A 12,032-nucleotide genomic window follows, 5' to 3' on the forward strand; every position below is an offset into this window, starting at 1 on the left:
AGCTACTCAGAAACTGCACAAAGTTTTTTTTGTATCGCTCAGCTGCACAGGCGATCGCACTCTTGCACAACTAAAATACACTCCCCTGTAGGCGGCGACTATCGGATCGCAGGACTGTAAAAAACTGCTAGAAAGCGATCAGGTCTGAATGACCCCCTTTATCTCTCTCCAATGTTTGATACATCTCCGCCCACATGAGGAGACGGGTATCTTCAGTTGCACAGTGTGATGTGCCACATTCATAGTTTTTTATGATGACTATTTGGTGCATATGTCCCAAAGACATCCTATCACAGCCAATCACAAGTGTGCTTCATTCGCCTAACCAGCTGTAGACCGTGTAAAGGTAATATCGGATTGCTACTGGTTGCCTAATTTTTGTTCTTAGTTCAGAGGTTCCCATACGCGGTCCTCAAGGCACCCCAACAGTCCAGGATTTAGGTATATCTGTGGCTCAGCACAGATGGTTAAATCAATTGACTAAGGTGCTTATTAAGTCACCTGTGGCCAAGCATGGATACATTTAAAACCTGGACCGTTGGGGTTCCTTGAGGCCGCGTTTGGGAACCTCTGACTTAGTTTATTGTTTGACTATAAGTCCATTTGGACGTTGTGGTGACCCCCGTTGTGTGTATTGATATTACCATCGGTTATGAGAGGTTTTGGGTGAATCAGTAAGTTGTGCTCTTTTCAACATTTTGTTTGTACTCCCCTCCCACATATTTTTTTTGTCGTATAGGTTAAGGCCCCCATACATTGGTGCGACTTGGCATGTTTTTATCCGATTACGACAGATTGTTCCGATTAATCGGATGAAAACTGTCCAGATCGTCTGTGTTTGACATGAGGTCGGATCCGATGCGTGTTCCCGTGCGCATCGGATTGGACCCTACAGATTCTACTTGCAGCATATAGGATAAATCGGATTTAGGGCCATCAACGGCACATCGCGGGTGCTTCTTAAGGGTATCCGGACTCCAGGCCGACAACAAAAAGGTCGACACACCTTAGGTCGCCGCCAATTGGTCGACACACCTTAGGTCGACATGGACAAAAGGTCGACAGGAACAAGGTCGACATGGAAAAAGGTCGACATGAGTTTTTCACGATTTTTTTCTTTTTTGGAACCTTTTCACACTTAACGATCCACGTGGACTACGATTGGAACGGTAATCTGTGCCGAGCGAAGCGGTAGCGGAGCAAAGGCACCATGCCAAAGCATGGCGAGCGAAGCGGTGCACTAATTGGGGTTCCCTGTCATTCTACGAAGAAAACGACACCCAAAAAACATAAAAAACTCATGTCGACCTTTTTCCATGTCGACCTTTTTCCATGTCGACCTTTTTCCATGTCGACCTTGTTCCATGTCGACCTTGTTCCATGTCGACCTTGTTCCATGTCGACCTTGTTCCTGTCGACCTTTTGTCCATGTCGACCTAAGGTGTGTCGACCAATTGGCGTCGACCTAAGGTGTGTCGACCTTTTTGTTGTCGACCTGGAGTCCCAGACCCCTTCTTAAGCACCTGTGATATATTGCATGCACGCTTGACTGGCATCCTGTGTGGGCCACCTCCCTCCCCCCCCCCCCCCTAGCAATGAGAGCCAGCCCATCAGATAAATCTGATGAGATTTATCTGATGCAAATTGCATGTAAAAGATTGCATATCAAGTGTCAAATCTGCTGTAGCCCTCCTGGGACAAGTCTGACCTGTGTATTGGGGGCCTTAAGTTTTTGTCTGTTCTTCCCTGTTCTCCCTGGTTATGTTTCCTGGGGACTGAGGGGAAGCCAAAACATATTCTATATATATTTTTCTTTTAAAGGGAAAACGTACTCTGCTTTTAAGACTGTTAAAGGTATTTCTGCACCACTATTACTAGGCTGGGGCTCACTCACCGAATCTTTAAAACACTTCTTATTAACTATCTGACAAACTTCCATGGTTTATGGCCCTCATCTTACATCTCTGTATACTATATACTGTACGCTTGTGATTCCAGCACTGCTCCCCTAGTCTTTTGCTTTGTTCTTACTGATCTTCTCTGGTTCTGGCTGTGTATTTCTCGCTGGGAATTCCGGGTGTCCTGACGCTGTACAACGATTTCCGTGTGTCAGGGTGAAAGTTCTCATAGAGTGTGATGGGATAGCAATGGCTCAGTGATGGGAGTTATTGCAATGATCTCCCGCTATCGCTTCTCTGCAGGGTGCGCCCAGTCTCCACCTGTGTGCTGACCGCTGCTCTTTGAGCTCACCTGACCATTGTCCTACTGTCCTGTTAGCTTCCTCTCAGACCAGAATACCGTTATCTGCTACCAGTTCTGTCCTTGTCTGATACGTTGCCGTTTTCTGATCTTATACCTGTGCTTGTGACCCCTGGTTATCTACCTACTTTGCCGTCACCACTTGTCTCCCCCTTTTCTGGGTTGTTGCAATCCCCGTACTGGTCACTCACTGTCTGAGCCTCAAACCGCAGCTCCCCTAAGTGTTGGCCGGCGGCTGGAGGGTACTTAGGGGTGTGTATCTATACCTAAGTGAATACACATCATTTAGAGCTGTATGATTAATACATAAGGAGCCCATTGTAATAGCACTAGGGAATGTTCCTCTGCTGCTTCATGTGGTGCTGTATGTATTGTAGCACAGAGTATGCTGTAAACAAGCTGCGGCAAGAAGGAAATGAGGAGGGGACGTACGTCCTGAGGTGGAGCTGTACAGATTTCAACCACATTCTCATGACTGTGGCGTGTTCCAAAATATCTAAGGTTAGTATTGCAAGATATGACTGCACAAACGCATGTCTGTATGACTGTGCATGTGTGTGTGACTATATATTAGCCACTTTGTACAACTGTAGGCTTAAAGGTCTGACTGCGGCATCCTGCAGCAAGTGTTACTGATAGGAAGTCTGCTGTACAAAGGAAAATTCCCCACCCACCCAATCAGCTTCATGTCCTGTCACCGTCCAGCCTGACAAGTTCCTCATACACACACACACACACACACACACACACACACACACACACACACACTCACACACACACACGGAAATGCTATTAGGAATCACATACGTTGTGTTTAGTGGTCCATTTAAAGCAGCGGTTCTCTCCTCTTTTTCCACCTGGGTAACCCTAGTAGCAGCCTATTCGCGTTCTTTGTGCCCCCAACATTTGCAAAGCAAAACACTTGAAAAACTGACTGATTTGTACTTATATATTTCTCATGTTACAATGTAAGAAAAATGTGGAAGTGTCAAAACTGTGATCCACACACATTTATATTTTCTTATTCATTATCAAAGCTATTTTATGTTCTAACACTTATGGGGATTCCGAATCTGTGGAGTATTTCATTTTTTTTTAATTTTAAGATGACATCTCTTTACAATATTTTTATTTGGAGTAAACTAGAACCAGGTAAAACTTGGTAATAATATATGCCATACCATAGGCCACAGGTTCTCAAACTCTGTCCTCAGGACCCCACACAGTGCATGTTTTGCAGGTCTCCTCACAGAATGACAAGTGAAATAATTAGCTCCACCTGTGGACCTTTAAAAATGTGTCAGTGAGTAATTAATTCACCTGTGCACCTGCTGGGTGACCTGCAAAACATGCACTGTGTGGGGTCCTGAGGACCGAGTTTGAGAACCTATGCCATAGGCCAGTGGTTCTCAAACTCGGTCCTCAGGACCCCACACGGTTCACGTTTTCCATGTCACCCAGCAGCTGCACCGTGTATCACCAACTGCCACATTTGAAAAATCTACAGGTGACCTGCAAAACATGAACCGTGTGGGGTCCTGAGGACCGAGTTTGAGAACCTGTGCCATAGGCTGATGTCCTAATCACAAGCTCTGACATTAGGGGGCGTTGTGTCGAGAGTGATCTGGATTGCACTAAATCCAGGTAGTCTCTCTTATGCAGGAAACACAAGTGATCCTTAGACTGTATATCAGGGCCTGTTATCAGGGTCCTGCTGTGATGCAATGGGGGGCTAGAGATCCCTAGGACACTGCTTTCCCTTGGTATCCATTAGGGCACTTGATCAATATATAAATGTACTGTAAGCAGGGTGCTGTTGACCATCTAAGTTTAGGTCGTTATGTAATGATAAGGATATGATTAAAGATTTCTACAAATGACAAGAGAAGTATTGTAGAGGGGCTGAGCATCCGAATCTCAGGGGAAGAGGTTGCAACTGTTTCGGGTACGGACCGTTTTTGGTGTACCTTTTGAATTTCACAGCAATTACCCATGGGAGCGAGTACCCTAGGTTAAGAATCATTGGGGTGCTTTATTAGACATTAATAATATTTCTCTATCGTCCTAGTGGATGCTGGGGTTCCTGAAAGGACCATGGGGAATAGCGGCTCCGCAGGAGACAGGGCACAAAAAGTAAAGCTTTAGGATCAGGTGGTGTGCACTGGCTCCTCCCCCTATGACCCTCCTCCAAGCCTCAGTTAGATTTTTGTGCCCGGCCGAGAAGGGTGCAATCTAGGTGGCTCTCCTAAAGAGCTGCTTAGAAAAGTTTAGCTTAGGTTTTTTATTTTACAGTGAGTCCTGCTGGCAACAGGATCACTGCAACGAGGGACTTAGGGGAGAAGAAGTGAACTCACCTGCGTGCAGGATGGATTGGCTTCTTGGCTACTGGACATTAGCTCCAGAGGGACGATCACAGGTACAGCCTGGATGGTCACCGGAGCCTCGCCGCCGGCCCCCTTGCAGATGCTGAAACGAGAAGAGGTCCAGAATCGGCGGCAGAAGACTCCTCAGTCTTCTTAAGGTAGCGCACAGCACTGCAGCTGTGCGCCATTTTCCTCTCAGCACACTTCACACGGCAGTCACTGAGGGTGCAGGGCGCTGGGAGGGGGGCGCCCTGGGAGGCAAATAAAAACCTTTTTTGGCTAAAAATACCTCACATATAGCCTCCGGGGGCTATATGGAGATATTTAACCCCTGCCAGAATCCGTTAAGAGCGGGAGACGAGGCCGCCGAAAAAGGGGCGGGGCCTATCTCCTCAGCACACAGCGCCATTTTCCCTCACAGAAAGGCTGGAGGGAAGGCTCCCAGGCTCTCCCCTGCACTGCACTACAGAAACAGGGTTAAAACAGAGAGGGGGGGCACTAATTTGGCGTTAGAAATATATAAAAAAGATGCTATAAGGGAAAACACTTATATAAGGTTGTCCCTATATAATTATAGCGTTTTTGGTGTGTGCTGGCAAACTCTCCCTCTGTCTCTCCAAAGGGCTAGTAGGTCCTGTCCTCTATCAGAGCATTCCCTGTGTGTGTGCTGTGTGTCGGTACGTGTGTGTCGACATGTATGAGGACGATGTTGGTGAGGAGGCGGAGCAATTGCCTGTAATGGTGATGTCACTCTCTAGGGAGTCGACACCGGAATGGATGGCTTATTTAGGGAATTACGTGATAATGTCAACACGCGCCAAGGTCGGTTGACGACATGAGACGGCCGACAAACAATTAGTACCGGTCCAGACGTCTCAAAAACACCGTCAGGGGTTTTAAAACGCCCGTTTACTTTAGTCGGTCGACACAGACAGGGACACTGAATCCAGTGTCGACGGTGAATAAACAAACGTATTCCTTATTAGGGCCACACGTTAAGGGCAATGAAGGAGGTGTTACATATTTCTGATACTACAAGTACCACAAAAGAGGGTATTATGTGGGATGTGAAAAAACTACCGTAGTTTTTCCTGAATCAGATAAATTAAATGAAGTGTGTGATGATGCGTGGGTTCCCCCCGATAGAAAATATGGGCGGTATACCCTTTCCCGCCAGAAGTTAGGACGCGTTGGGAAACACCCCTTAGGGTGGATAAGGCGCTCACACGCTTATCAGAACAAGTGGCGGTACCGTCTATAGATAGGGCCGTCCTCAAGGAGCCAGCTGACAGGAGGCTGGAAAAATATCATAAAAAGTATATACACACATACTGGTGTTATACTGCGACCAGCGATCGCCTCAGCCTGGATGTGCAGAGCTGGGGTGGCTTGGTCGGATTCCCTGACTAAAAATATTGATACCCTTGACAGGGACAGTATTTTATTGACTATAGAGCATTTAAAGGATGTATTTCTATATATGCGAGATGCACAGAGGGATATTTGCACTCTGGCATCAAGAGTAAGTGCGATGTCCATATCTGCCAGAAGATGTTTATGGACACGACAGTGGTCAGGTGATGCAGATTCCAAACGGCACAAAGGTGTATTGCCGTATAAAGGAAGAGGAGTTATTTGGGGTCGGTCCATCGGACCTGGTGGCCACGGCAACTGCTGGAAAATCCACCGTTTTTACCCTAAGTCACATCTCTGCAGAAAAAGACACCGTCTTTTCAGCCTCAGTCCTTTCGTCCCTATAAGAGTCATATCTGCCCAGGGATAGAGGAAGGGGAAGAAGACTGCAGCAGGCAGCCCATTCCCAGGAACAGAAGCGTTCCACCGCTTCTGACAAGCTCTCAGCATGACGCTGAGACCGTACAGGACCCCTGGATCCTACAAGTAGTATCCCAGGGGTACAGATTGGAATGTCGAGACGTTTCCCCTTCGCAGGCTCCTGAAGTCTGGTTTACCAAGGTCTCCCTCCGACAAGGAGGCAGTATGGGAAACAATTCACGAGCTGTATTCCCAGCAGGTGATAATTAAATTACCCCTCCTACAACAAGAAAAGGGGGTATTATTCCACACTATATTGTGGTACTGAAGCCAGAAGGCTAGGTGAGACCTATTCTAAATCTAAAAAAATTTGAACACTTACAAAGGTTCAAATCAAGATGGAGTCACTCAGAGCAGTGATAACGAACCGGGAAGAAGGGGACTATCTGGTGTCCCGAGACATCAGGGATGCTTACCTCCATGTCCCAAATTTGCCCTTATCACTAAGGGTACCTCAGGTTCGTGGTACAGAACTGTCACTATCAGTTTCAGACGCTGCCGTTTGGATTGTCTACGGCACCCCGGGTCTTTACCAAGGTAATGGCCGAAATGATGGTGGTTCTTCGAAGAAAAGGCGTCTTAATTATCCCTTACTTGGACGATCTCCTGATAAGGGCAAAGTCCAGGGAACAGTTGGAGGTCGGAGTAGCACTATCTCGGATACTGTTACAACAGCAGGGGTGGATTCTAAATATTCCAAAATCGCAGCTGATCCCGACAACAAGTCTCCTGTGCTTAGGGATGATTCTGGACACAGTCCAGAAAAAGGCGTTTCTCCCGGAAGAGAAAGCCAGGGAGTTATCCGAGCTAGTCAGGAACCTCCTAAAATCAGTGCATCATTGCACAAGGGCCATGGTAAAAAAAATGGTGACTTCCTTCGAAGCAATTCCAGTCGGCAGATTTCATGCAAGAACTTTTCAGTGGGATCTGCTGGACAAATGGTCCGGATCGCATCTTCAGATGCATCAGCGGATAACCCTATATCCAAGGACAAGGGTGTCTCTCCTGTGGTGGTTACAGAGTGCTCATCTTCTAGAGGGCCGCAGATTCGGCATTCAGTTTTGGATGTTGGTGACCACGGAGGCCAGCCCGAGAGGCTGGGGAGCAGTCACACAAGGAAAAAATTTCCAGGGAGTGTGATCAAGTCTGGAGATTTTTCTCCACATAAATATAGCTAAGGGTAAATTTATAATGCTCTAAGCTTAGCAAGACCTCTGCTTCAAGGTCAGCCGGTATTGATCCAGTGGGATAAAACTTCACGGCAGTCGCCCACGTAAATAGACAGGGCGGCACAAGAAGCAGGAGGGCAGTGGCAAAAACTGCAAGGACTTTTCGCTGGGCGGAAAATCATGTGATAGCACTGTCAGCAGTGTTTCATTCCGGGAATGGAAACTGGGAAGCAGACTTCCTCAGTAGGCACGACCTCCACCCGGCAGAGTGGGAACTTCATGGGGAAGTTTTCCACATAATTGTAAACCGTTGGGAATTACCAAAGGTGGACATGATGGCGTCCCGTCTGAACAAAAAACGGGACAGGTATTGCGCCAGGTTAAGAGACCCTCAGGCAATAGCTGTGGACGTTCTGGTAACACCGTGGGTGTACCAGTCGGTGTATGTGTTCCATCCTCTGCTTTTCATACCTAAGGTACTGAGAATTATAAGACGTAGAGGAGTAAGAACTATACTCATGGCTCCGGATTGGCCAAGAAGGACTTGGTACCCGGAACTTCAAGAGATGCTCACAGAGGACTTATGGCCTCTGCCGCTAAGAAGGGACTTGTTTCAGCAAGTACCATGTCTGTTCCAAGACTTACCGCAGCTGCGTTTGACGGCATGGCGGTGGAACGCCGGATCCTAAGGGAAAAGGCATTCAGGAAGAGGTCATTCCTACCCTGGTCAAAGCCAGAAAGGAGGTGACCGCACAACATTATCACCACATGTGGCGAAAATATGTTGCGTGGTGTGAGGCCAGGAAGGCCCCACGAAGAAATTTCAACTCGGTCGATTCCTGCATTTCTTGCAAACAGGAGTGTCTATGGGCCTCAAATTGGGGTCCATTAAGGTTCAAATTTCGGCCCTGTCGATTTTTCTTCCAGAAAGAATTGGCTTCAGTTCCTGAAGTCCAGAAGTTTGTCAAGGGAGTATTGCATATACAACCCCCTTTTGTGCCTCCAGTGGCACTGTGGGATCTCAACGTAGTTCTGGGATTCCTCAAAACACATTGATTTAAAACCAGTCAAATCTGTGGATTTGAAGCATCTCACATGAAAAGTGAACATGCTCTTGGACCTGGCCTGGACCAGGCGAGTGTCAAATTGGTGGTTTTTTTCTCAAAAAAGCCATATCTGTTTGTCCATTAGGACAGGGCAGAGCTGCGGACTCGTCCCCAGTTCTCTCCCTAAGGTGGTGTCAGTGTTTCACCTGAACCAGCTTATTGTGGTGTCTTGCGCCTACTAGGGACTTGGAGGACTCCAAGTTGCTAGATGTGGTCAGGGCCCTGAAAATATAGGTTCCAGGACGGCTGGAGTCAGGAAAACTGACTTGCTGTTATCCTGTATGCACCCAACAAACTGGGTGCTCTTGCTTTTAAGCAGACTTTTGCTAGTTGTATGTGTAATACAATTCAGCTTACACATTCTGTGGCAGGCCTGCCACAGCCAAAATATGTAAATGCCCATTCCACAAGGAAGGTGGGCTCATCTTGGGCGGCTGCCCGAGGGGTCTCGGCTTTACAACTTTGCCGAGCGGCTATTTAGTCAGGGGCAAACACGTTTGTAAAATCCTACAAATTTGATACCCTGGCTAAGGAGGACCTGGAGTTCTCTCATTCGGTGCTGCAGAGTCATCCGCACTCTCCCGCCCGTTTGGGAGCTTTGGTATAATCCCCATGGTCCTTTCAGGAACCCCAGCATCCACTAGGACGATAGAGAAAATAAGAATTTACTTACCGATAATTCTATTTCTCGGAGTCCGTAGTGGATGCTGGGCGCCCATCCCAAGTGCGGATTATCTGCATTACTTGTACATAGTTACAAAAATCGGGTTATTATTGTTGTGAGCCATCTTTTCAGAGGCTCCGCTGTTATCATACTGTTAACTGGGTTCAGATCACAGGTTGTACAGTGTGATTGGTGTGGCTGGTATGAGTCTTACCCGGGATTCATAAATCCTTCCTTATTGTGTACGCTCGTCCGGGCACAGTACCTAACTGAGGCTTGGAGGAGGGTCATAGGGGGAGGAGCCAGTGCACACCACCTGATCCTAAAGCTTTACTTTTTGTGCCCTGTCTCCTGCGGAGCCGCTATTCCCCATGGTCCTTTCAGGAACCCCAGCATCCACTACGGACTCCGAGAAATAGAATTATCGGTAAGTAAATTCTTATTTTCAGAACATGAAATAACTGGATTTTTATACCTTTAATAAATCAGCTGTATCATGCTGTAACACCTTGGTGACATGCTTCCTCCATTGAGCTGACAGAGTCTGACTGCGCTGTAACACCTTGGTGACATGCTTCCTCCATTGAGCTGACATGGTCTGACTGCGCTGTAACACCTTGGTGACATGCTTCCTCCATTGAGCTGACAGAGTCTGACTGCGCTGCTTGTAATCTTGTTCTTCAGAACTGTCTGGTTTTGGAATGGTGTTCCATTAAATGCAGTCTCCGCTTTTTGACGTACATCAGTTCCTGTTCTGACCGTAGAGATGTGGGATAGATATGTAGTGTCACATGTCACATAGCTGCAGTGGACGCCCAGAGCAGAGTATTTTATCTGGAATTTCCCATTTTGGGATTCTGTGGCGCTTTAAAGTGAAACAAACACAAGATTTGCATATTACAAGAGGCGCTAGTCTAATTGACATTTGTTAATATCTCGGTGTGCTTGTGCTGGGGCCTGCACAGTTTTGCACAGACCGTATAGTAGCGCAAACTCCAATATATGGTAAGATAATTCTAATGCCCGATCATTTTCTGTGAAGGCAACTGCAGTATACTGTTTATGGCATAAAAATGTCTGGCATAGATTCTTTCTATCTGCTGTTTCTTTTCCCACGATTACAATAAATTGAAGTGACTTTTGCAGCTATTGAGTATTTACCAGGCTGTCTTGTCGCTTCCCGCCAGTATGACTCTAAGAGTATGAAGCAGTACAAAAACTTCCAGATCGAAGTGAAAGACAAAACGTACTGTCTGCTGGGCTCCGACCGGGTCTTTGACACCCTGAAACAACTGATGGAACACTTGAAGGGGCAAGTTCTTAGGACAGATGATGTCAGCTTTACGTTGAAGAGGTGTTGTCCTCCCAAACCGAGAGGTAAGTTGAACCCCCCCCTGCCCCAGCACACACACACTACCACTGTGAGTGGAATCACTTACGATAAGTAAGAAGAAAATATTGTTGCGGCAATAAACCGACGTCATTCATTCACTCTTCCGCAGAAATTTCCAACCTGTTGATTGCGACGAAAAAAGCAGTGGATTGGCAGCCTGTGTATCACATCAGTCAGCTGAGTTTCCACAGAATCCTGAAGGAAGAAATTCAGCAAGTGAGTCCGTTATGTCACCCTCGATACAGACGGATAATTTCTCGCTGCTGCTGCACTCGCATTTTCATAGCTCTGCAAAAACGCCGATGTGTCCTGTGCAGCTTTTAGCGATAAACACAGGTCTATCGGAGACTCCTCTCGCAGTGCGGGGAGACGGGGTCCATCGAGGCATCTCCCGTAAAGCATAATATTGCCATGGATGGAACCCTACTTCCCGCATTTCCAGCACCCAAGTTTAGATGACACAAAGCGGTGTCCCTGTTTACCACTGAGGAACCACGGTCATAAGGATTGTTCTTTTCAGAATGTATATTTCATTCCCACATCTTGCGTGTTGTGCATTGAGTTGGATCCGGGGAATTTGCTGCTCACCTCAGGCGCCGCTCACGTCACTCTGTAGCTGGAGAGATCCGATGCAAAGCTCAGTGAAAGCTGGCTGATGATTGGAGCAGTCTGTGCTCATCCAATCAGTTTTTGGTTTATGTTTTGCGGCAGCTACTACAGGTGTCTCCTCCTATGAAACCACCTGAGTAGCGCTGATGGTGGGTACCAATGATCCCATCTTTCTATAAGTGCCGTGTGCTCCTCTGAGGTAGAACTGATCCCCCACTAAAATACTATCCAGAGGTTATAAGGTGTATATATTAAGTGGGGTACTCTTAAAGAGAATGGGGAGTTCTAAGAAAATGATCTTCACTTTTAATTATTTAATTCCTTTTTTGTTTTTATTAAATGGCAGAGAAAAATGTTGGTTCTCCTGCAAAGGCCCCATGTCGGTGTAACCGTAGGCGATCGCTAGGCTATATAGAATATTGCATGGTGTCTAGTCTGACTCAGCGCGTGTTTATCCTGCAGATTGATCACATGGGACGAGGAACCAGAACGCAGATCTACACAGGGAAACTCAACTACAAGAATGACTGTGACAGTGACGTTCCTAGCTCCGATAAGGAGATTAAGGTCATCCTGAAAGCGCTGGACCCGAGCCACAGGGACATTTCTTTGGTACATTTACGCTTTTCCCCCTCT

General features: G+C 46.9%; 1 protein-coding gene across 2 annotated transcripts in view; it reads left to right on the plus strand.

Moving 5' to 3' along the window:
• Nucleotides 1-12,032, plus strand: part of JAK1 (Janus kinase 1) — a 176,566-nt gene that overhangs the window by 142,682 nt on the left and 21,852 nt on the right. For both annotated transcript variants that reach the window (XM_063939173.1, XM_063939174.1), the window contains exons 9-12: nt 2,637-2,760; nt 10,582-10,771; nt 10,897-11,003; nt 11,859-12,008. In XM_063939173.1, the coding sequence (XP_063795243.1) occupies nt 2,637-2,760; nt 10,582-10,771; nt 10,897-11,003; nt 11,859-12,008 (571 nt within the window). The remainder of the gene's footprint in view (nt 1-2,636; nt 2,761-10,581; nt 10,772-10,896; nt 11,004-11,858; nt 12,009-12,032) is intronic.

Source organism: Pseudophryne corroboree, chromosome 9, assembly GCF_028390025.1.
Source record: "Pseudophryne corroboree isolate aPseCor3 chromosome 9, aPseCor3.hap2, whole genome shotgun sequence".
NCBI lineage: Eukaryota > Metazoa > Chordata > Amphibia > Anura > Myobatrachidae > Pseudophryne > Pseudophryne corroboree.